This window comes from Phyllostomus discolor, chromosome 2 (genome assembly GCF_004126475.2).
Source record: "Phyllostomus discolor isolate MPI-MPIP mPhyDis1 chromosome 2, mPhyDis1.pri.v3, whole genome shotgun sequence".
In the NCBI taxonomy this organism is placed as follows: Eukaryota; Metazoa; Chordata; class Mammalia; order Chiroptera; family Phyllostomidae; genus Phyllostomus; species Phyllostomus discolor.
The window spans coordinates 173317590-173343545 of NC_040904.2; the positions used below are offsets into that span (position 1 = coordinate 173317590).

Here is a 25956-nt window from a genome sequence, read left to right on the forward strand (position 1 = left end):
AAATTCTAGAGGCAAACAGTAATAGCATTGTAGGAATGGATATATGTTATGTATCCCAAATATCAAATTTATTACCAGTAACTAAAAAGTGAAACCCATTTTTAAAATAGGATAAACAATGTAGAAACCTAGTCGTTGCTTCCCGTAAACTAATTTAAAGTCAGCTCATTTTAAAACCCCTATGTTTTCATCCTAAAAAAAATGTTCAAGCTGGGGAGGGGGCACCTTTCATCAATCATTTTATTAACAACCTTCAGAAGATTATAGACTCAGGAAATTAAGTATTAAAATTTAATTAACTTTCCAAGTCACATGAAGAAAAAAAAGAAAAGAAAGTAAAGGAAATCCACATTCCTTTAGAGAAGAATTCTTCTGAAGGACATTTCAGTCTGCTGCTTGGATTTTAGATACAAACAAATTAAGGGGTATTTTTGATAGATGGAAAGTATATGGCATTTTGATACTTAAAAAGTAGAACCAAAAGATAAGAACAAATGAGGAAGTTAGTCATGAGAAAATTAACATTTTAGACAAGCCAAGAGAATGGATTTGTTTTTCTTAAAAGGTATTTAAATTATGTATTCCTGATGTTGATATTGTTGATTTAATTAAAAATATAAATTAACTTGAAGTACTCATGAAAATCTGTAATTCTCAAACCTGGCTCCCTATCAGACACTCCTGAACCACCTAAAAAGATTCTGATTTGAAAGTCTGACAAGGGCCCAGCGAATCTATTTTATTTTTTTCACATTATCCAGGTTATTGTGATGGGCAACCAGGTTGAGAACCACAAACATGGAAAAAGCTCTCACAGAAAGAAGCTTTGATCTCTCAAAGTCTAGGGAATTAGAGCTGGGGTCAATCCAAGGTCAAATACCAAAAGCAAAATATTAGAATAGAAGTAATCTAATACTTAGGGTCAAGAAATGGAGGCAAGGTCCAAGAGGGAAAACCAGAATCCAGGGTGGAAGCAAGCTTCGTGAAACAGGAAGGGAGGTCAGAATGCCAAAGTGGAATCACAATGAGAACATAGGAGAATATTGTAAGGCAAAACACAGGAAGCCCTGTGGTTCAGAATTTGGGGTTCAGTCTGTTCAGGACTCAGAGAAGGCTTTACTTGTGTCAGGCTCCTGAAGGCAGAGTCATGCTTTTATGCCAATTCCTCTATTAGAGTATCAGCTTAAGCTCCTGGGTGTCTTTGTGTCTGTATTTTTTTTTTTTTTGTAGAACCCTTCAAACATTAAACTATTCCTTAACAAGCAACATTTCTTCCATGCTATTAGACTTGAAATGGAACCTTCTAAAAATCAATTTTCAACCTCAGGTAAATTAAAAGGACAACTCTTATTTCTTGGATAACAGTAAGACATTTATTTCTTTATAATTTGTTTTCATTCATAAAAAGGACAAAGCACAGTCCTATACTACTCCATTGGAAAAAATGATAAAAAATAACTAAAAAAATCAATTTGATATTTATCAGTATCAAATAAAACTACTATCACCTTTTCTGAAATACAAAGAAACAACCGATGTGTCTAGATCTCTATAAAGTTTAATTAAGAATCTTGCGCCTTAAAGCAGATGATATATTAGTTTGACAACAGTTTAAAACTGATGGTCCCCGTCGGATTTGTACAGCTGTGTGAGGAAATGAAAAGCATGGGTTGTCAGTGTATGAGAGATTGTAATCTACCTAATCTCTGTCACAAATTTCAAATCAAACAAATAACTTCCAAAGTCTGTTTTCTTCTTACCTTTCAGAACCATTTCATGCAAAATCTAATCAGTGTCGCTCTTTATTACCATACATTAGAAAATAAAAGGCAAGCATGCATTTGGCAAAAGGTTTAGTTGTTGATTATATAAAAATGCCCAACATGGGTCATACTGCAAAAGGAAAACCCCAAAGTAAAATAATGAAAACACAAACATTTGTACAGAGGCTTAGAGAGTATTCATTTCCCTAAAGTATGAAGAGATTTTGTTTCTTTTCCAAATAATTAAATATTTTATGAAATCTGGTAATGTTCTTAAGACTGTTGACATACTTCCACTGAGAAATCATCCATTTCACCTATTTTTTAAAAGTTTCACTTTATAACAAAGAGTTAAATATAAACTAATGAAATATTGATATTTTCATAATGAAAGCTCTAGACATTTACATGTAGATATACAGTACAAAACTTATACAAATTAAAGAAAGGGGGATAAAGTAGTAATAGATCTGTTTTGCTTCCTGTAAATATTTTTTTATGAACCTATAAGGTATCCTTTCTAAAAAGATAAACTCTATCTCTCATTAGCTCGCAAGGTTGTGCTAATAAAATAGGATTATACCTCTTGAAGCATCTGACACTGGGCTATTTCATGAGCCAGCTAATGCTTATTACCCGATTTCTTTCACATCTACATTCAAACACATTTCCGTGCACACCATGAAGAATGAAGAAATGTGCATCTTCCTTTTGACAACATATAAAAACCTAAAGCACCAACACTGGGGAGACATCATAGGATGAACATATTATTTGTCTCCTCCTGGCCTTTCACTTTTGCATACTCTTCCAAGTACCATTAGCAACATATTGATTTGGTATTTTTATCCAGTTTTCGGTATTGCATTGAAACGGGAAGGGAGCTTAAAACTCAGTTTTAAAAAATAAGAAATACTGTAGTTTTTCTAACCTACAGGTGATTTCTTGATGCCACACCTTCAATAAAGATAGGATTTTACTTAAAAATGAAGGAAAAAAACACAAGATTTTAGAATATTATTATATAATTCTGATATTTACTTAACTGTCATTTATCCCTACCTGTATAAAGACTGTCACATCCTGATTAAAAATTGGAAGCACTCTACTTTTCAAAATTCATCATTCCATGTATGAATGAATACAGCAATATGATACCACTCTAGATAAGAGCTGTGATTTTTGAAGTTTCACACTGATGATAAGAAAAGCATAAAATAATTTCAGAGTACAATACAAAAGTAAAAAAAAAACTTCATATGGTTATGTTAACTTTACTATTAAAAAACTAACTTAAAACTATTGCTGATTCTGAAAATCAAATATTTATAAAATTACTTTCAAAATTAGAATACTGATAATAAGTTCTAGAATTTGGTCTTTAACATTCAAAACCTTTCAACTCATTCAGTAAAGTGATTTGGTGATGGAATTTATAGTAAGTTATTTCAGTTACACACTATTATTTTTAAAGAAAACTAAAAATGTCAGGAATGATAGGGGCCATTCGAAAATATGCAGGACCCAAAACAGAGAGGATAGTACAAGAGACTGTATTACTCTTACACTTACCACATACAATCAACATTTCAACCTCTATTAGATTTCACAACTTGTTATTAAATTTAAAGCACCTGTGTATGGTGATTTTACTTTCACTCTACAGCCTATGGAATTGAACACTGTAACTTGTCCCATTGGATTAATTCATGCAACTGTCACAGAATCAGGTTAAGTGGTTTATAAGGCATATTGGAACGAGTTAAAAATCATTTTATAACCATTTAAAAGTTTATTCTTTTGGATGAAGGGGTTCCTGAATGCCTCAGTCATAACATGTGTTGTAAATTACTTGGATAGTTTGTTAAAGAATAATTTATTTGGCTTAGGATGGAGCCGCAGGAGTGGAGGAAACTGTCATCACTGCAGGGAGGAAGGGTGTCCTGTGAGCTGGGTCGGGAACAGCAGCTGTCACACCACATTCAGAATTCCAAGTAGACCAGGGTGCCAAAGGCAGGCAGCAGTAAGCCGAGAAGACTTGGTAATAGGGTGGATGTACCTACAAAGTAAACCAAAAATGTGTATAATAATTCATTGATAATAGTTATGATTGCTCATTTACCCAGCTTTGGGGAAAGCCAGATTACATAGGTCCGAAAACCAAGTGGTTCCTTAAAAACAAAACAAACAAATAAAAAAAGTTTCTCTATTTTTAGGCCATTTAAGAAAAACAGAAATATTTGATGAAGGATTTTGAGTGAGAGCACATGATCTGTTTATACAATATACTTGTATAAAGATGATAAGATCACAAATGTTTATGTTTTCCCTATGAGCTAATAGTCCCAAATTCCTACCAGCAGGTAACAGATCAAGAAGCATATAGAAGTAATTTAAAAAAAAATCTATGTGACATGGTAAAAAATAAGATAAAGAGATGACAGCAAAAATATCAATAATGTTATCTGGGGTAGTTATAACTATTATAAATAGATCATGTATAACTTCATATCCCAATGGTTTTAAGATATTTAGATGCATATACTCAATGATTTCAGGAAAATATTTTGGATTATTGTAAATTATCCACTCAAATTTAAGGAACAATTTATTTGAGATATTATGCTGTGAATTAAAAAAAAAATGATGTGCCCTGGTCAGTGTGGCTCAGGTGGTTGGAGCATTGTTCCATAAACTGAAAGTTTTGGGGTTGGATTACTAGTCAGGGCACACACCTAGGTTGTGGGTTCAGTCCCCAGTCAGGGTGCATACAAAAGGCAACCAAATAATGGATGTTTCCCTCTCATATCTGAAACATTGAAGTTTTTCTTTCTCTCTCTTCCTGCTTCCCTTCCTCTCTCTCTAAAATCAATGAGCATGTCCTTGGGTGAAGATAAAAAATAGAAATGATGTAATAGGCTATGGATTTATGTTACATCTTTAGCTAATAATTACATCGAGAAGGGTTCTTCCTGCCATCAAGCAACAGGCTTAGGACCTACCCACACTGGAAGGCTTGAGAAAGGGATGAAAAGTGGGGCCAAGCAGGCTTACTATTCCTTTCCACTCTCCATGCCTATTAGGCACCAACTTCAATGAACACACTGCTGGAATAGGGATGGGCTAAAAACTATAGTCAATAGCTTGTACACATAACAATTTGTGCCAAACTTTGGAAGTTTATTAATAGGTTAAATATTTATTATTTACCATGTTCACAGTGGCCTAATGCACCCTTTTTGGGGGAACATTCTTCTTATATTCAGGAAGATTAGGGGTATTTGTCTCTAATCTTTGGTCATTAGAAGCACGCTCATGCTTCCCATACGGTAGAAGATGATTGCGTCTGTCTATCTGCATGCATGGATTCCACTACTGCCCTCTTAGCAGCATTTGGTGCTGCATGGAAATCATTATCAGGCACAGATAAAGTGGTTCTTAGGAATAAACGTGAAAGGAAAGATCAGAAAGTGAGGGCAGAATTGGAAGGGAGAGATAAATACTCCTCAAGTAGCTGATATGGCCTTGTTAATGCAGATGCTGCACTAACATGACCAATAGCAACAATGACGCTAGTAATGACGATGAGAGCTCCTAGTTGCTATTCCACAGCCATGAGACAGACACTGCACTGGCCTTTGTATGTATGTTGACAGTAATACCCCAGCCTAGAATGGTGGGTCTTTATTATCCCAATTTTATTGATTACGTAATTCAGAATTTAGGTAAAATGATTCATTCATGGCCCAGGCCCATCGGAGAGGGCAGAGCCGGGATTAGATCTCAGGTTGGCTTGGCTCCAACAGCCACACTCTTGTACCTCTCTGCCACTTGCTGCAGAGAGCTGTGGGAAGCACCAGTTCTAGAAGGTATAAAGATGTGACACCCTGCACCTAGTGTATCAAGGCAAAGGCACAGAAGGAAGATAAATGCCACAGGGGAAGGCGCAACACCTACACTATTTCAAAGTCTTTGTTTTGTGGTAGTATTTTTTATCCTTCTATTTTTCTACATAGATACATTAAAAATATGCCACACTCCACACATTATTTTATTCTGATAGATGATGAATAGCAAACCTCAATCACAAGCAAAACTAACAGAAAAAAACATCACTTTTTCAATATTTGATCTATTTTAAGTGATCTGGCCTGAAGACCTTTGTCTGAAAGTGACTGCGGGGTCTTAGCAGGGCTCTGTCCTCTGACCACAGATGACATCGGCCATGCGCACCCATTCTTGTACTTGCCTGAATGTACGGGTTGGCTCAGTGCAAACAGAATGTGGCTGCAGAAAGTTGTTTAGTCAATTGTGAATACCACTCTGAAGTTTTGGTGTTAGTATGAAAACCAAACACAATTTCATAATTTGTGGCTTCAACATCAGGGTATTTGATTTATTTTAAATAAACTCTTCATGTTTATGTGTGTTATATTTAATTTCTCTAATGGCTTGAGCTTATGTAATTGTGGTCTTCATCTTCAGTTCTCTTCCACATTCCAAATACAAATTAGAGACCTAACTGGATTACTACTTAAAGTCATTTTATATGTGGGATCCCTATATTCTTGAAGGATTATATATATAAAAAATATATATATATCTTATATCTAACAAAATATATATCATAACACCACTAGCAAATGTAATTTCTGTACTTACTTGGTAGATAATAAATACATATTTTACTTTTCACATACCTACTGAATGTCAAACATGAAAAAAATCATCAATCTGGTGAATTGTTTTCCCTTGGTGGAACAACTGTAAAGCCAGTTTAGAGTATTTTATTCCTTCCACTGGGTTGTCTTGATTTTTTAAAACTGCCCAGACTTATTTCCTTCAGGAAAGATTCCTTATACAGGGAGGTACATATTGAGAAGCAAAATTTCAATTAAATTTTGGCAGTGTTTAACTATCTCTGTGTTTTATGATAAGTTGAAAACTGCTGTAGGTAGTTTTGTAAAACAAATACCTTTTTTGAAGCTTAAATTTGGACACCATGGTCCAATCCAAATTCCTAGTTTTTTGCTATTGCTGATGATGCCATAATACTTGTAGTTTTATCCTTGTCATGTCACTTTTTGTGTTCATATTTATTAAAATCTCTAGACTGTGAACAACTTCAGGGCAGTGAATACATCCAAATCATGGTTTTAGCTGTGTTGACTAAATTCAGCATGTAGTAAATGCTTCACTCATAATATTGTAATGTGAACAATTCTTCCAACTGTAAGCTCTGAACTGTTTCTAATTACAGAGCACAAGGTGGGAGAGAAAGCTAAGAGAGGCACAGGGGCATTAAGGAAGAAGGCAAAGGACACCACTGTGACCTGCAGTGGAAAACTTGATATTTTTTAATATTTTATACTCTCTCTACAGCATAATCTAACTTTCAGGGACCTGGGGCAAGGAATAAGTTACCTGTTCCCATTCATGCTTTTCTTCAGGAAATAGCAGTTGTCCCCCACCCAGCAGAGAGATAATATTAAAAATCCATAACATCAGAAAGACATTTATTTTATGTCCAGCCTAGGGGTCCTGCACCTTGTCTTGCTAAGATGTTACTTTGGATTCCTTCAAAGTGTGTAACGGGCCCTGGGTGGAGGAAAGACAGTGTTTTGAGGCGATGACTGATTCCTTGCTGCCTAGAGGTATGCTTACTACATATTAGGTATACTAGGTATGTATCAGTAGATGTTTACTGTTGAAAATGCTTGAGTTCAATAAAACTCCTGCTGGGAGAGCAACAAGTTCAGGAAAGTGAAAGGGTAAAATTCTGTCTGGAGCTGAAAGTAAAAGTCAGCTTAGATTAAAAAAGAACAGAGCTACCTGTTTTTGGTCAGTTTAGTATGACAGACATGGATAAAACCAGCTTCACCAGAGACACCTCCAGGGTTACATGGCAGGTGGATGATGCCCTACTGACCCCTTCACTGAGTGGCTAGTGCTGTTATCATCTGTGATGCCCTGGGCCTGCTCTACTCTCCCATCTATTGCTGGGAATACTCAATTGTTAAACTGCCCTCCCCTCCTCATGGCCCCCAGCCCTAGTTAATCCCTGTTCCTCCTACCCCCACCTCAGAAACAGAACTGATCATTTCTTCCCTCAGACACTCCTCTGAATTCCTCAGAAGGACTTCAGGAAGATGCCTTTCCTTCCCACTTGAGTAGTGTTTCACGAATGCTCTGGAGTGTATTTCCTTCCTGCATCCAGTCAATTACAGGTATTCTGACTACCTGTCAGACTACAGGGGTGCACTTGGACTGGCTGCTTAGGTTTCAAGTGAACAAATGGGAAAATATGAGGATCAGTAGGCAGGCCACTGTCATAGTAGGAGTGTAAGGGTTAACTGGGGATAATACCATGTGGTTCTGGGCCCAGACAAAGAAAATAAAGTTCAAGTCCTGCCTCTGCCTTCTATTGCCTAGGTAATCTTGAGTATACTTTTATGCCTTAGTTCCTTCAACTATATAATGGAGATAATGAGTATATCCTATAGCTTTACTGTGAGAATTGAGAAGCTATCCATTGGTGGTTCTTATATATATATTTTGGCAGTAGGACATTTTCTCAGAAGCAACTGTATGTGGAAGCCCATTACTGAACTAGGAGGGAGAGGGAATGCTTTATTCAAATATGGGTCTGTGGCAGGAAGCCACCAGGCTTTCACCTCATGGGGGTACCAGTATGTTCCCAAAGCCTATCATCCATGCAGCATGTGGGGCTCTGCTTGTCAAGTTTAAAAATAGATGCTTCATGTAGGTCACTTCAGTAAATGCATAACTAGTAGAAAACTCCCATAAGTGTAGAAATTCATAATACGTTCGAAGTTTATCTCTTGTTATAGACCTTGTTTTTATCCAACTATTCTTTGAAAGATAGTTGGATAAAAGCAAAGCAAAAACAATAACTAAAACAGGTGTTCCCCGTATATAAATCACATTGGAGACACACATCTGCTTACTGTTTCCCAATCATACATTATGTCCTCTTAGATTACAAACATTCCCGAATGTCCTTTCACCTATCAACACTGGGCACAGGGAACTTTTCTGTAGTAGTCTAGCTCAAGTGTTATCTCCTCTGTGGCTTGGTAGTTGAGATCTTTGCTTTTAGTGACGGAACCCAATTGAAGCAAGAGCCGATGTTGTGCCACTTTGGGACAACCAGGGAACGTTAATGAACACCTGCGTCTTCTGTGTATCTGACTCATCTCTTCTTCCTTTGCATATTGCATCATATTCTCAGACTAACTTCTCCAGACACACAAGAGCACCAAGCTCACAATCATATATTCTCAAGATCAAAGAGATGATATCTTTTACCCCAACTCTAGTGGGAAAATTATCAAGGAAAGATTCTGATTTGTAAATTCTGGGTCACAACCCACCTGCAGACCAGTCACTATGGCTGAATTAATGGATTTCTATGATCAAACTAGCTTCAAACAGGTTCCTATACCTCTACTGGTTCCTGTGGCCAAGGAGGTAGGGTCACTTAAGAAGATGGCAATTTTCATTCTGATCTCAGGTACTTTCTACAGTATTTTCCACAATCAAAGGTCTGTGTGGATTCAGGAGCAAAGAGGGATTCTGGGAAAAGAGAGTACATTTTAACCAAAAAGTCCAGATGCACACTGAGCGTCACCAAAAGCAAGAGGATAATCCTAGTCTCCCAAATGTGTTGACCATAGCAAGCTTTTTGCCAAGAGGCATGTCATAAGAACATGCTGTTCTGTCTACAACTTCGGAAAATGTTTTTTTGTGATAATTGGAAAAGTGCTTCATACAATTACTCACCTGCATTATTCACAACCTCTCTAACTTGCTTTTCTCAACTGCTTGCGGCTAATCAAGATAAGAGAAGCAATTGATCTATTTAGCTACTGAAGACTTGAAGAACATTTCTGCAAATTACTCAAAGTACAGAATCCATTTTTATGAGTGATTATGATAGTTGCAGCATTAGAATGTGTAAGACTAGAAACTAACTTTTTTTGGTAGAATATACAAATATGTATGGTTGTATTTAAGATCTGGAATTTAAGCAGATATGATTATTACATAAAGAAAAATAAGCTAAGAAATTTAATCAACTACTGTGACTTGGTCTTACAAAGTTGGTATTTCTGACTGTAGTTGTAGAGGAAGGCCTATTTAGAATTTGTCATTTTACAAATTGATTCAGTCATAAGAATTTAGACTAAAAAAATGGTAAAGTAGAGGTTAAGAGCTTTGGTTTTGGACTCAGCCTAACCAATTGGGAATTCTGAGTCAATGTTTTAAAAGTATACCTTCAGCAAATTATTTAATTGTGCCTATTTCCCCACTCAATTGTTGAGGGTGAGGTGAGAAAATGGTATTTATTTTCATTCATTTGTGACAGAAATGCGAGAAAACAAAGGTTAAAGGAGAGAGTACGCTTTCTTACTTTGACATACTGAAACGTAATTCATGGATGAGTTTTCAGATAAAGATAGTTTTAAAAACTCATGCACTCCAATTTTCATGCAGAACTTAACACTTACTTAAAAATAGGAAGCCATTGAGGCAAAAACAAATATTAAAAAATTTATCTTGGCTACTGGGATTTTACAAAATGTCCAAGACAAAACACAATATTAGAATTTTTGTTGGTTAATTAATTTTGAGAATTTTCATCTTGTAGTGTTCTTTCGTACTTTCATATTTTCTCGTGCATGACTTCCCCCCTAGATTCTACCTCATTTTCTAATCTGTCTACACATTATCAACTGAAATTATAGAATAGAGTCAAAGTATAAAATGTACAGGCTTATAAAGTAGAAAAGTTTTACTTTCTTGGAAATTGGCATAGAATCTGTAATAAAACTCCTACAATTCAGTAAGGTTAATGTTAAACTTTCCTTTAAGTTATATAGCAAAATTACTTTAATGAGTTGCCTAATGCTTATGAAAAATTAAAAGAGGTATCTTTTCAGAAAGTTAGTTGGGTTTGCTTCAAATAGGTCTCTTGGGAAGAATTCTGAGACAGTTTTCAACTTTATATCAATTATTACAAGTATTAAGTAACTACCTGCCTTTGACAAAATGAAGTCATGGTTATTTACCCAAACTGGTTTTAAGAATTTCTGGGAAAGAAAACAAAAGAAAAATCAGAGGATAAAATCAATTTGACCTGAGGTATAGCAGCTTTTTTTAAAAAATATTTTATTTATTTATTTTTTAGACAGGGAAGGGAGGGAGATAGAGAGAGAGAGAGAGAGAGAGAGAGAGAGAGAAACATCAATGTGCGGTTGCTGGGGGTTATGGCCTGCAACCCAGGAATGTACCCTGGCTGGGAATCGAACCTGGGACACTTTGGTTCCCAGCCCGCGCTCAATCCACTGAGCTACGCCAGCCAGGGCTTTTTTTTTTTTTTGGTATAGCAGCTTTAAAAAAAAAAACTACCAACAAAAATCTTTAATGAAAAATGTTCAATTACAGGATTCGTAATATTCATAAAATAATCCCAGAGAAGTTGTTTAGGGAAGCGCGTATGTCCGAGCAATGAGCACTGGGAAGGGGTGGAATGGTAATGGAGTGGATGACTTCCTTGACAAGTTTATAAAGGATACAAAAGCAAATTTCTTCTAGGGGTAAGTTCAAGTATTCATCAAGGCATTTCAAAATTATAATCATGCCTAAGGGTAATTTGGTGAGAGCAGTTCAGGGGCCAGCAATATATCTTATATGAATCTGATGGTCTAGCTTGATTTAAGGACAAAGGAAGATAGAAACAGTGCAGAATCAGCCTGGGACAAATGGCTGCTGGGGTTGGGTACTGTATACACGGAGGTTCATCATATTACTCTGTCTATTCTTGTCTACTCTTGGGTGTGTTTGAAATTCTCTATAATAAAATCTTAAACAAGTTAAAAACAGAAGTTCTTTATATATGGGATCAACTGACCCATAGAGAGATTTCAGTGGTTTAATAACCAACCCTCCTGAAATTATGTATAAAATATTGAGTGTATGAGTATATGTTCATCTTTTTCTTTCCTGTGGAGGAGGCCCAAGACCCTGACCAGATGCTTAGGAGTCAATTTTGCTAAAATAAGAGCAATTGGAATAAGCAGCTTTCCTAACTTTTAGCCAACCCTTCATGAGGACTATTTTTTGCCACTGATGTTTGTAACAGAAATTGGGAAATAGAAATTTTAAGACTATGGTCTATTACACAGACCCCGAAGTACAAATGAGACTTTCCAAATGATGAAGTTCTTCAAATCACTGCAATAGAAGAATTTGTGATTGAAGAATCTAAGTCTTATGAGAAAACAGCATTGGAGGAATTGAAGAGACAAATTAAACATTGAAAGCTGTTACACAGCAACTTTAAAAATTATTTTTGTTTATGCCTTCGAATACCTATTTTATCATATTGTCTGTGTATGTACCAGTTTATTTTGATTTTGATATTTGTTCTCCATATGCCTCTTTGAGATAGCAAGATGCTAAGTTATATCAAGAATTAAGAAGAAAAACACAGCTTAAGATCTACTTCCAATTCCAATAGCTAGTTGCATAACTTTGGGCAAAAGAGAATATTTGGACTCAAAATGTGGCTCTGAAGCTAGTGTGATCTTTGGCTATTTTACTTGTCACGGATGTGGATTTTCCTTCTGTAAAATGATAGGGTTCAATGTTCTAAATCCTTAAGTTCCTACTATGGACACGACTCTGTGCTTCTAAGCAAACCATATGTATTTAAGAATATCAAGCATTGAGCCATAAAATTTGCAAACATGTTTGTTATATTTCCCCTTATTTATGATAATCAAAGTTGATATTACTTTATAAATATATATTGGAAGCTTGATCATATAAGTGATAGTGGCTTTGATGGGTTTTTCAATCTGGTGAAACCCACTAATCTTGTTGCTCCTATTTGTTTGGCAATTATGAACCCATATGCCAAATAAAATAGATTTCTTTTTGGCCAGGGGTTAATGGTTTGCTGGCAGCTTATCCCAGCAGTTGTATTCATTCCTGACTGTTGACTCTGGCCCTTTCCCTCTCAGAAAATGCTAGATTGCCAGAATGCATTCCTCTTTGAAAATGGAGCAAGCATTTCCAATAGAGTAAAGACCAATTATTTGCTGGAAAATGTAAAAGTAACTTCTAACTGCCTATTGGCCAACAAGCACATGCTCACACATGCTCATATAACATTATTTAGGGGCAAGATGAGACTATAACTATAAGGACTTTTATAATTGGCTCACCTACTTCTTTGGAAATACAAAGTGATGCTTCACAAGAGCATGAGATTTGAGGTTAGAAATAATTTTATTTGAATTCTATTGCCCTCACTTGAGTGTGTGAACTCTCACAAGATACTTAACCTCTTAGAGCCTTCATTGCTTTATCTTTAAAATGAAGAGCATAATACTTACATAGCAAGGTATCTGTGAGAATTGAATTTAAAATGCTAGGCAAGATGGAGGAATAGGTGGACGCACCATACCTCCTCACACAACCAAGAATAGAACAACAATAATTTACAGATAGAATAACACTCAGAACTGGCAGAGGATTTATCTGAATGGAAGTCGGACAGCCAAGAAGTTGAAGTAGACCCGTACACCCAGACTGGTAGGATCGACGAGCCAGGCGGGTGCAGGGCTGGCGTGGGTCAGCAGCGCGTGGAGATCAGGGAAAATTTGGCGCAAAATCAGCACAACAGCCATCCGGGGCGCAAGAATGCAGCGGTGATTCCTGAGTACGCAAGCTGTGGCTGGCGGACCCAGTGAGGCAGCGATTGTGGACCAGGGCAGAGCTCGCAGTCCAGGATCCCAGAGAAGGGTCTGAGCCCAGGAGAACGGAACTACTGCCATTGTTCCCTCCCGTCCCCACTCCTGCCCCTGCCCCCACATATAACGTCACAATCTAGCGACTGGGGTGCCCAGCCCCGGTGAACACCTAAGGCTCCGCCCCCCACCGTAACAAGAGCAACCAGACCAGAAAAAAAAAAAAGGAGAGATAGGGAAAGACATAAGATATGTTTCCAACAGAACAGATCAGTCCCCCAGGACTCATCCTTTTAAGTGACTAAGAAATAGCCTATCTATCAGATGCACAGTTCAAAACACTGGTGATCAGAAAGCTCATGGAATTGATTGACTTTGGGTGCAATTTTAGATGAAAGGATGCAGGTTACCATAAAAGAGATGCAGGAAGATACGCGGAGGAGAGCCAATAGTGAAAGGAAGGAATCTGAGTCTCAAAACAATACAGTGGACCAGAAGGAAGATAGAATCAACCAAGCAGGAAAGCATGATGAAATAAGAATTCAAAAAATCGAGAAAAGCTTAAGAGCACCCAGGACACCTTTAAACATTCCAACATCCAAATTATACGGGTACCAGAAGGGGAGGAGCAACAAGTGGAAAAGTTATTTGAACAAATAATAAAGGAGAACTATCCCAATCTGGCAAAGGGAACAGTCTTTCAAGAAATCCAAGAAGCTCAGAGAGCCCCAAAGAAGTTGGACCCAAGAAGAAACACACCAAGGCACATCATAATTACATTAGCTAAGGTAAAAACGAAGGAGAGAATCCTAGAAGCAGCAAGAGATAAGGGGACAGTAACCTACAAAGGAGTTCCCATCAGACTGTCAGCTGATTTCTCCAAAGAGACCTTACAGGCAAGAAGGGGCTGGAAAGAAATATTCCAAGTCATGAAAGACAAGGACCTACATCCCAGATTACTCTATCCAGCAAAGCTCTTATTTAGAATGGAAGGGAAGATAAAGTGCTTTTCAGATAAGGTCAAATTAAAGGAGTTCATCATCACCAAGCCCTTTATGAAATGCTAAAGGGACTTATCTAAGAAAAGAAGATAAAGAAAAGACATGTATAGTAAAAGGACAGCAAACTCACAATTATTAACAACCACACCTAAAGCAAAACCAAAAGAAACTAAGTAAACAACTAGAACAGGAACAGAATCACAGAAATGGAGGGCACATGGAGGGCTAGCAGCAGGGGAGTGGGAGGGGTAGAGAGGGGGAAAAGATATAGAGAATAAGTAGCATAGAATGTAGGTTGAAAATAGATAGGGGGAGGGCAAGAATAGTACGGGAAATGTAGAAGCTAAAGAACTCATAAGTATGACACATGGACATGATCTAAAGGGGGGAAACGTGGGTGGAAGAGGGGGTACAGGGTGGAGGGGAGTGAAGGGGGGAAATGGGACAACTGTAATAGCATAATCAATAAACTATATTAAAAATAAAATAAAATGCTTAAAATGCTTAGTTAAAAGGTATTGAATAATTGTGACTTTGAAATACAAAATTTAGTTTGTTCATTTTAAAAATACCTTTTTAGTGAACATTTAGTAAGAACATACTGGGCCTGCGGGGTGGGGGGCAGGAAACGGAAGAAACCCAGACCTCAGAATTTGGATCCTATTCTATAAAATGTGCAGCATACATTTAATGGGTTTCATGGGTTTATTTTTTTTCTTAAACAAAAGCTTTAACAAATAACATGCCAGTTCTTTACTTGTGATTAATTCACAAACAACCAGAGCCAACTAGGCCATCTTTGCACTGGCTTTGGATATAGCTGTTTGACAGACCACTCTTACATGGAGAGCCCCAGCTTTGTGGAATACATCACACATCACACTACCACCAGGACCTGTTTTTCTCAGCCTTGAGTAAAGTTACAGAGAAAGGGGACTTCAAATGCCCATTCTAAGTTGCCATACTAAAAAAAAAAAAACAAAAACAAAAACAAAAAAACAAGTTCAGTATTAAATTATTTCTTTCGCTGCCCTGACGTTGCCTTCCCCCAATCAGTTTTTGAGGCAAAAAGATGACAAGTAGAGACAGAGAGAAAGTTTAAGAGTTTGTGTATGTCTCATGCTAAGGCAAATGGTCCTCTTTCATCCCGGGGTCGAGGAACCAGTTGACTACATCTGTGACTAAGACTTTCTGGGCACTTGTAGGAGCTACAGATACATGGTCCACTGGCTGTACTTAGAAATGAAAAAGGACTGTGACTGTCATCTTGCCCATCTTCCACGAAGACACACTCACTTCTTTCATAGCCTTGCCTCTTTATGCTTTGGGGAGACCAGCTGGTATTTTGGAGTACTGACAATAAAAGGTAAGAGTAAATTTAATTGGTTGTGACAGTCAGTTTTCCTTAAACTTATTATATTTAATCAAAAGAAATTCACATTAAGGGAAGCAAGCAAATATAGCTTCCCACAAAGCCCATGGGATTCTTCTCTGTTCTTTTACATAAATTTCAATAATTAACCTTTTTCCAATTTTAATATCCATGTTCAAGGTCATGGTGGGGCAAAATGTTTATTTCTAAGTGAGACAATGAAATCTAAAAAGCCTACCCTATCATGTGGCTGAATGTCATAAATATTCATTCATAGAGGGTCTTTTTGTATGGGCATCCCTAAAATTATAGGAAAGATGACATATTTTTAGAAGGTATACATTTGCATGCCTATTTTTAGTACCAATATTTGTGAGAGAAATCATTCCCTAGTCCTAGGAAAGGGTAGGTATATTGCATTTTAATTTTCCTTAGAATGGCAGGCCCTTCAAGAAGATGAGAGCTATGGGGATGACAGAGAAAAACCTCTGTTCATCAGTGCAATGAGCCCCAGATTGGAAGTTGTATCCAGTTCATGTGCCTCCTTGTGGAAGTGTAGTTAGCGGCAGCCATTCAAGGGGCTGGCCTGACTGGGGATGACTTCCATTTCAGATGCTGGTTTTATCAAAGTATACATGCAGATTAATTTCAATTTAAAACTTATCTCTGCTTCTCTTTTTAAATAAAATCTTCACCTAACAATGAGGAAAATTACAAAATTTAAATATAAATCATGATGCTATGAGAATAATAAAAAGGAGATGTTTTTAAGTATTTAATACACTTTTAAGTTTTCTGTACAGTCTGGCCCATACCATGTCATCCACAAATATCTGTTTAATGATTTTTTTATTTTTATCATTTATCAGATGCCCACTCTGTCCAGAAAAATTTGCAACATATTATTTTGCTTAATTCTTATAGTATACAATGGAAGCATATATTGTTGTCCTCATTTACAGATGAGGGTCCTACAGCTCAAATTTTCCCACCTAGTACAAGGCAAAATTGAAAATTAGATTCAAACCTGATTATAAGCCCAGTGCTATTTTCTCTCCCCTGGTGCTTCATAAATATCTCTTAACATGGTTAGAGAATGTAGTAATCCAATTTTCCTTAATATGACCAGTTGAGAGTTGGAAGTTACCACCAGTATCTAAATACCTCCTGAACTACCAAAGCTAAGGATCAATCCTAGTACCTTTCTGGTTTCACATGGTGATTCAGAGACACAACTAACTTGGAAGATTTCCCGGGGTAAAACTGGGGGAAAAGTTTTATTTGATCTTTCTTGATTCACCTTTGCTTCGGGGCTATAACAAATGAGTGACTCACCTGTTTCAGGCAGTGTTTTGGTATTTAAGATTTTTCTTCCTACTATGTTCCTGACCTCATTTGTTCAGACCTTGGGGGCTTACTGCAGGGTTCAGTGTCATCCATCTGTCAACAAGGATTAATTGGCCCCTTACTATGTTTCCACATGCACACAAATTTCTTGAAAGACACTCTGAATTCATGGAATCTCAGCAGCTATTAAGAAGACCATAACCCAATGAATCTCTTCTTTTTTACTTCCATAGGAGAAACTATTCCCCAGCTCTTTGAACCATAGTTGGAAGTGTGTAAGGAGTGACTGACGGGAACACAACGCTGAACTTTCTAAAGAACTTCTAAGAGTTTGTGCTTGTTCAGCTTCTTCTTCAGAAGATATAAAAATGATTCCAATCACTTGGAAAGGATTTGTATGGAATTTCCTCAGCTCTGTTTATATATTTTTCACAATTTATTTTCTTACCTAAAAGCTCATTCCTAGTCTTATTTTCATGGTGCTAAATCCTGAAATTTTAAGTTCCTTCCAAATTCTTCTTGGGTTCAAACAAGTGGAATAAAATTGGCTTTCATCACTTCTGTGAGAAGTTTATTTAAAAAATCAAGAGAGTAGTTACTCCTTGCTAACTACCAGGAATTCTGAAAAATTCAGTAAGAAACCATTTTGTTTATATTGAACAAGGCTAATTTCTGAAAGGGGAATGAAAACTAAACTTCTTTCAACATCTGTATTTCTACCAGTACCACCAGACTTCTAGTCATTCCATTACAAAATGTTGGGAGTTATGCGTGCTTCCCTCCTCAGAACTTGTATCTTGTGCCTTTGTGTCTCCTGACAACGTATTTTGTACAGAGGGACTTTTAGATGTTACTTGATAATGACATGCTAATATGTTTGAAATAACATAAACACTGAAAGAAATTTTATAAAATTTAGAAAGAAATTTAGAGTGATGCTTCATTTTTGGTATACTATGCCTTACCTGGACCTACTATGTCTACCTGTTGTTTACCTTACCTGGCTTTTCTAGGTTGGAGTTCTTCAGATTTTGTCACAGGACCGACTCCTTCTCTCTCCCTCCACCCTCCAGGTTTCTATCACTATTTTAATAACATCTGCCCATGCTTCTACATTAGTTAACTCAGTAAATGATGTCACTTTGTACTTAATTATTCACAACAGAAAATGCAAAGTCATTTTAAAAATGCATTTACTCTCTCACATGCAATATACCAACTTGGTCACCAAGTACAATGGATTCAATGTCCAATATGAATCCAGAATCACTCTGCTCCACTCTCACTACTGCTTCTGCTTTAGAAACTCAGGACCTCATCACCTCTTCTTCAAACACAAGAAAAAGTATAATATGAAAAAAAATGAAAACCACAGTTTCAATGTGCCCCCTTTTTGCAGTCTGACTGTAACCTATACTTCAACTGTATCTTCCCCATTCTCCTTTTGGAATCCTGTGTCCTGGATTCACTGAATGAGATGCCAGTTGCACGTATTCTCAGAGTTCACATGACATCCTCAGCTGGAATGTCCTTCTGTCCCTTCTTATGCCTGAAAAATTCCTGATCTCACAAATTCATCAAAAGCGTCATCCTGTAAAACAATTACTTCCTCCTCAGTGCTTGTTTCTACAACACTTAACACATGTGCTGCAAATATTTTTCCACCTGTCTTAATCTCCAATGAGTTTAGGGCTTCTTGACAAGAAACCATGTTTTTATTTAGCTTCAAACTTCCAGGGACTGAAACTTACTTAACATACTTGGTGTTCAGTACATTTTTACTGAGTGAGTTGCACTAATGGTCAGAATTTATTTTTCATTTCATTCACTGATTTGGATTGTTCCCTTCTGCCTCAGCGCTACCCATGATCTCCCTTTCTCTATGAATGTCCCAGAAATACCATTCCCGAGAAAAAGTAATATAAGAAATTAGTTTCCCTATAAAATCCCCCATGTGTTTCTAAGCTCAAAATTAAACAATTATCTACATCCACTAAAGTGCTCAATTCATAAATGTGAGCAAACAACGTTTTTAATTGGCATTCTATATTCTGAGAATGACTTTGTTTGTTAACCCACCCATAGGTGGATTTTATAATGCAGATCAAAAAGAAAATAGAGTCCACCACGAGATTTTAGAGGCACACTAAATCTTTACTATTTTTTCTCTTGTGAGAGCTCTGGTAATGAAGGTGTGCGATGTATCACCTTTCTTGCTTTCTGCAGTGATTGTGGCCTATTTCAAGTTGAGAATATGTTTTGAATATAATCTTGGACCAGGAAAATGAAACCACTTCTTTAAAGGAACACACTTAGATAATAGTTTAGTTTCACTATATAACTGTGCTCTCCATGTTTTATCTTTCACTCAGATGAATTTTCCTCTTGTAAAGTGTCTCTGATCATATTCTTCCTGTGATTTTCCATCTTTTGTCTAGCTAACTTTGCCTCATACATCTTATGCTTCAGGAAAAATACATATTCTAGAACAGTAGCCATTGACAACACTTTTTACTTTACAGAGAAATGCTTATAATCAAATATACCCTATAAAATATTTATAGCACTGAATTCACTCTTATCTGTGACATGTCTTATTCATCCACCAAAATTGTTGCTGTAATTCCCAGCATAATTTATTATTCATTTTAATAATTTCAAATTTTAGTCAAGTAATCTTCTTCCAGGAAGAATAGTAGATATTTAAAAACATAACATAATTTCAAAAAAATCACATAATAAAAAGCATCTGTTATTTTCTATTTTAAATCTTTCTCTTTTAACAAAATTTGCTTTATGTTTTAGGTTTCTTCTTGGGTTATAAATTCTTTGTAATCTTAGAATCTCATATGCCAGCTCTCCATCTGCCATGAAAATTATTGTACCAAATATAAAATCACTTTTTCATTGTGTCACTTTTATTTATTTTAAACATTTTCTCTTTAGATTTTATTGGCTCTCACATTTTAGAATACATTCTTTATGGCTTTATATATTTTAAAATTTCTTTTTAGTTTATATTTTAATCATAAAGCATATATTGGAAATCTGATATGTGTGTCTTATAGTTCTTAGGGGTCAATACATGTTCTTAAGATATCTATGATCTAAGTCTTTGAGACATTTAATATATTAGTATTTTTTAAATAATTTTTTTGCTAGTTTAATTAAAAAATAAATATTGAATCAAGATGCTTTGCCATGTTCTTTGGAGAATAAACTATAAATATTTACTTTTGTAAGTAAATAGTTATGTGCTACCTAATTCTAAAAAGGCTTTGAGATAGTTTGCAAAGATACATAAATTATGAGAATGGAAAAAAGGAGAAAATAAAGTGGAAGAAAGATGTTTAGGAAAATCGAGACAAAGCTAAAAGATAATTATACTCAAACAGCAACATCATCAGCTAATGCTACAACTAATATCACTAATATTTATCAACTATCTATGATGTTCCAGGCACATTTAAAAAACAATTTACCTATATAACATTATTCTTAATTAAAATACATAATGTTCTATGTATTTGGTTAGAGGTGAGCTTTGGCCAGGCAATGCAAATAGATCAGTCATTAAGCTCACTGTCCAAAAGATAACAACAAGTAATGTGCTTAGGAAAGCCCATCTCCTTCTGTCCGGTCCTGAGACCAAAGAATGGATGCAGGATAAGGGACAGTCCAGTTGGGCAGGTAGCCAGAATAGCAATCCCTAATGGGTGCTAACACAGTACTGGAAGTTCAACAAATTAGAAAAGTGTATTTACCAGAGGGGTTGTTTTTCTTCTCCCCCCTCTCCAACTCAGGATTTTTTAAAGGAGAGCACTCTATTAAAGGAAGATATTAATAACCTAGTTAGAGCATGTATGTATGAATAAAGTTTCTATTAAATATGCTGCCTTTTGACCCAGCAATCACACTGCTAGGATTATATCCTAAGAACCCTGAAACACCAATCCAAAACAACTTATGCACCCCAATGTTCATAGCAGCCCAATTTACAATAGCCAAGTGCTGGAAGCAACCTAGATGCCCATCAGTAAATGAGTGGATCAAAAAACTATGGTACATTTACACAATGGAATTTTATGCAGCAGAAGGAAAGAAGGAGCTCCTAGCCTTTGCAACAGCATGGATGGAACTGGAAAGCATTATGCTAAGAGAAATAAGACAGGCGGTGAAAGACAAATACCATATGACTTCACCTTTAACAGGAACCTAATCAACAAAACAAACAAGTGAAATATAACCAAAGACACTGAAATTGAGAACAGGCTGTAAGTGACCAGAAGGGAGAGGGGAAGGAATTTCAGGGGAAAAGGGGAATGGTTTGCAGGAACAAGTATAAAGGACACATGGAAAATAACAAGAGTGGGTGTAAATGGGAGGAAGGTGGGAAGGACTGCGGGGTGGGCTGGGATGGGGGCAAAAGGCAGAACACTCTATTTGAACATAAATTAAAATTAAAAAAATAATAAATAAAACTAAATAGATGTGCTCCAGTAAGTAATATCTAAGCTGTCTACCGAGGAGGATGGCTTGATGTAACTATATGCATTTTGCTTTCCTGAGTGTGTGTGTGCATGTGTGTTGGGCTGGTGGTGGTGTTCAGGAGATGAATGTTTCTAGAATTTAGACAGAGCAGTCCTCCTGCTTGTCCTTCCACTAACCAGATCTCCATTAAACAGTGTATGGGAATTTCAAGAATATGAATCTAATATAAATATTAAAATATTTTATTTAAATATTTATTCATTAGTGTGACTCTGGGGTCAGCCCTCCTTGAGAGGGTTTTCAGTCATCATTCTTTGAAGGGAGAGTGCTATGTAGTACAGTGAAACTTATCCTAAACAATCATGGAGTAATATGATGGTACATTTTGTATAATTGGTTTTTTTGTTTTTGTACTTTAAAAAAAATAATGCTCCTCAGTACAAGCCAGTAACATAACACCAAACTATAACTTAATAAACATTAATTCTGCCCTGGCTGGCGTAGCTCAGTGGATTGAGCACGGGCTGCAAACGAAAGCATCGCAGGTTCGATTCCCAGTCAGGGTACATGCTTGGGTTGCAGGCCACGGCCCCCAGCAACTGAACATTAATGTCTCTCTCTCTCTCTTTCTCTGTTTCTCCCTCCCTTCCCTTATTTATCTACTTTATCTAAAAGTAGATAAATAAATAAATAAATAAATAAAATCTTTTTAAAAATAAACATTAATTCTATTAGATACAAAATGATGTCTTTTAAAAACACAGCTCACTGAAGTGTTGGATCAATCAGTTCATGAAATTGATTGTATCTCCTGGAAATGGATGGAAGGGGGTATATCCATAGAGCACACATGTTCACAGGGGCAATAGGACCCCCATGGAAGTGAAAATTGGGCTTTATGGGGTGATATTATAATGTTTTTGCATCTCCACAGGGTTACAGAACATAAACAGATATGCAGTGTATATGTGGTATTAAAATTTCATGGGCGGCAGCAGGTGCTAGGGAAAAAATATGTAAAAAGGCTTTTTAAGGAGACAATAATGAAAACCATCAAGAAACACTGATACAGAGTATTAGCTCTTGCAATCATGCTTTTGCTCAGAATTGGGTGGCAACATTTAAGGTACATGAAAACAGGTTTTAATTAATTTATGTATTACTCACAATAATAGTAAGAACTTATTCATCACTTACTACTCACAAAAAATAGGTTATAATTTATTCATCATATACTACACAAAAGGTAAACCCTATTATTCTGATTTTACATGTAAAGAATAGAATATACTTATGCTAAATATTCAAGGCATATAAATAATCAAATATGCACAAATATATAGGAATATTATAGGCATCTTAATTAGAGAAATCCAATTTTGCAGGACACTGGAAAATCAATAGGATCAAATCAATGATCTCCTCTAGGAGGGAGAGGGTGGAAAAACTGTTTGAGTTAGGAGAAGATTTGAAGGAATAAATGGGGAAGCTAAGAGTTAGCATTCTGAAAACAGAATACTTAAAATGAAAAATTTAAAGTTTTATTTGTTAGTAATATAAAGATTTGCAAGGATTCTTACTCTCTGTGTATCATAATGCCTTGGCTGTCTATGAATCCCTGGGAATACTGAAAATAATGCTATCACAATACATTGCATAAAATATAATGTATGGAATTAAAAGGAAATCAATTATGTTGAAATGCATTTGTATAAATATCAACAAAGCAAAATATGCCTATTAATCCATAAAAATTGTGTGTTTATTAGCAATTAAGCAATAAAAACTAAGTTCAGATCTAATAAATATATTTTTGAAGAAGTGATATTGAAACAGCTGACATATGAGAATATCTGTGATTATAATTAGTGATGGCGATTTGCTGCTTAAATTTACATTTGAGGACTATAATCCATTTCAGTTAGAAATTAGAGAAAATTACAGTGTCTTTTTCAACTCATTCAACTTTTAGGGATCTCATCAAGTTCTAGTTTACACTAAAGTCTGTGACCCTCTGTCTAGATTGTGATCACGGGTGGGTGGCTGAGGCAGGGCAGGATGCAAGGTCATTAGGAAAGAGGAATTAAGAGGCCAGGGCAGCCCTGCTTGGTGTGACTCAGTGGATTGAGTGTGGGCCTGCAAACCAAGGGGTTGCTGGTTTGATTCCCAGTCAGGGCATGTACCTGGGCTGCAGGCCAGATCCACAGTGGGCGATGCATGAGAGGCAACCACATATTCATGTCTCTCTCCCTCTTTTTCTCCCTCCCTTCCCTTCTTTCTAAAAGTAAATACATAAAATCTTAAAAAAAAAAAAAAAAGAGGCCAGGGCATTGGTAGGATCATCTACACAGATGTTGGTATCCAAAGAATTCAGAACTTCCAGGTACATCTGTACTTTGAGGCATCTCCTATGGGCCAAGGGTCCTGTTGAGCTGGTCCTCTGTGATTTATAACACCCTTCTTTCTTCCTGCTTAATGGCCATGTGACCAAGGCTGGTGGTTTGCTTTAGAGATGCAAGTCAATTGTACAAGACTTGGAGTGGTAGGTTATAGAAGAATAGCTATAGAAAGAACTGGCTAGAGAAAGTCATACTCTTAGAATATGTTGTAAATGATTTATTTTCTCTTGGTCTGGCTCATTTTGCAGAAGGTGTCTGTAAAAAGTGCCTCTGGAATGTCCTTTGGTCCACTGCATCGCTTTCATACTGTGAATAACCTACCAAGGGGCCTGGCTTGCAGCCTTACCCAACTATGGGAAGTATTTTAAGACCTAAACATTCCTTCATAAATCACTAATGTTGGTCCCTAATGTAGTATCAAATGGACCATTTTAATATGTTGATATATCACTTTCCAGTTTAAGTGTTTTATATTCTCTCTTATTATAACATTAAAGGTTTCCAGATCTACTTGTGAGAAACTTCCAGGGTTTGATTTTTAACAATAACAAAATCATTTTCTTTTCTAAATGGTTTCAAATTTATGTTACAGTGGGTAAGTGTCAAACCTCAGGAGGGAAAATTTAAAACCCAACTCTCTCAGCACAAACAACTGTCTGAGAGGGCTACAAATTTTAATATAGCCTGTATTGTCTCAAAGGAAATTTTGAAGTGATGTTTTGATGGTTGATGCATATAACAATTCAAGATAATATAATTATTTTAATTCATTTATTTGTTGCTCTTACTTCAAGAGAGAATATAAAGTAATATCTTATAATTTGAGGAGTGGTACATCTATCTTAATATTCCCTCCTTAGGGTCATAGAATATTTAAAATCCCTTTGAGTATACAGAATATATTTATATAATTTCATGCCACTAATACACTGACATTCATAAAGATGCAAAATTGAACTTACTAATAATTAAATTATGCATATAAGGTATGTCATTGCACAAAATTATTCATTTTCTAATGACAAATTCATTAATGCAAAATATTATGAGCCCTCACAAAATTTGTTCAAACTGTATGATGACATTCTACAAAGCTTGGTATTATGCAAACAAGATAAAATAAATAGATTACTATCTAGTAAAACTAGAATTTTGCTGTTACCCAAAATTCAGGAAAAAAAACATCTTTGTATTTCTCTTAGGACCACTTTTTCATTTTTGGAAACTTCTTCAAGGTAATTACATTCTTCAAAAATGACAAGTTCCTTTATTTACAACCCCCTTTTCCAAAGCACTTATTATATATTTGGGAATTCCTTCTCGTGCTAGGTTCTAATTTCAGTTCTATCAGCAATATTCTCTCCATTTTCTACTCTTAGTACAACTTTCTCAATTTAAAAAAGACCACGAAATGTAGCTTTGAAAGGACAGGAATATCTCATAACATTTGAATATTATGGAGTATCTAATTTAAAATATAAAACAAAGCAAAACATTTACAGTTTTCTTATGGGAGTAATGACTTAAACTGTTCCTTAAACATTTCTATTTCCTACTTAAATATTCTTTAACAGTAGTAGTGTCAGATACATTTTTTAGGAGTGAACATGTGTTTACTGACTTTGAATCAGAGTTCTCTCCATCTAATTTATTGACATAACCCTTGGTAACTTGTTCACTGTCATAAACCCCTGTTTTAATACCAGGATCCATGTTGATAACCATCTCTTGTTACTTCAATAAAATATAATCCTGCCTAAACTTTATGCTTTGAAGCTGAATTTGTATCTTTCCTACAAATTTTCA

At 36.0% G+C, this 25956-nt stretch overlaps 1 protein-coding gene across 2 annotated transcripts in view; it reads right to left on the reverse strand.

The window, feature by feature from the left end:
* Nucleotides 1-1359: 1359 nt before the first annotated feature.
* Nucleotides 1360-25956, reverse strand: part of CNTN1 (contactin 1) — a 318439-nt gene continuing 293842 nt past the window's right edge. For both annotated transcript variants that reach the window (XM_028531929.2, XM_028531930.2), the window contains one exon: nt 1360-3822. In XM_028531929.2, coding sequence (XP_028387730.1) covers nt 3746-3822 — 77 coding nt within the window. In that variant the 3' untranslated portion in view covers nt 1360-3745. The remainder of the gene's footprint in view (nt 3823-25956) is intronic.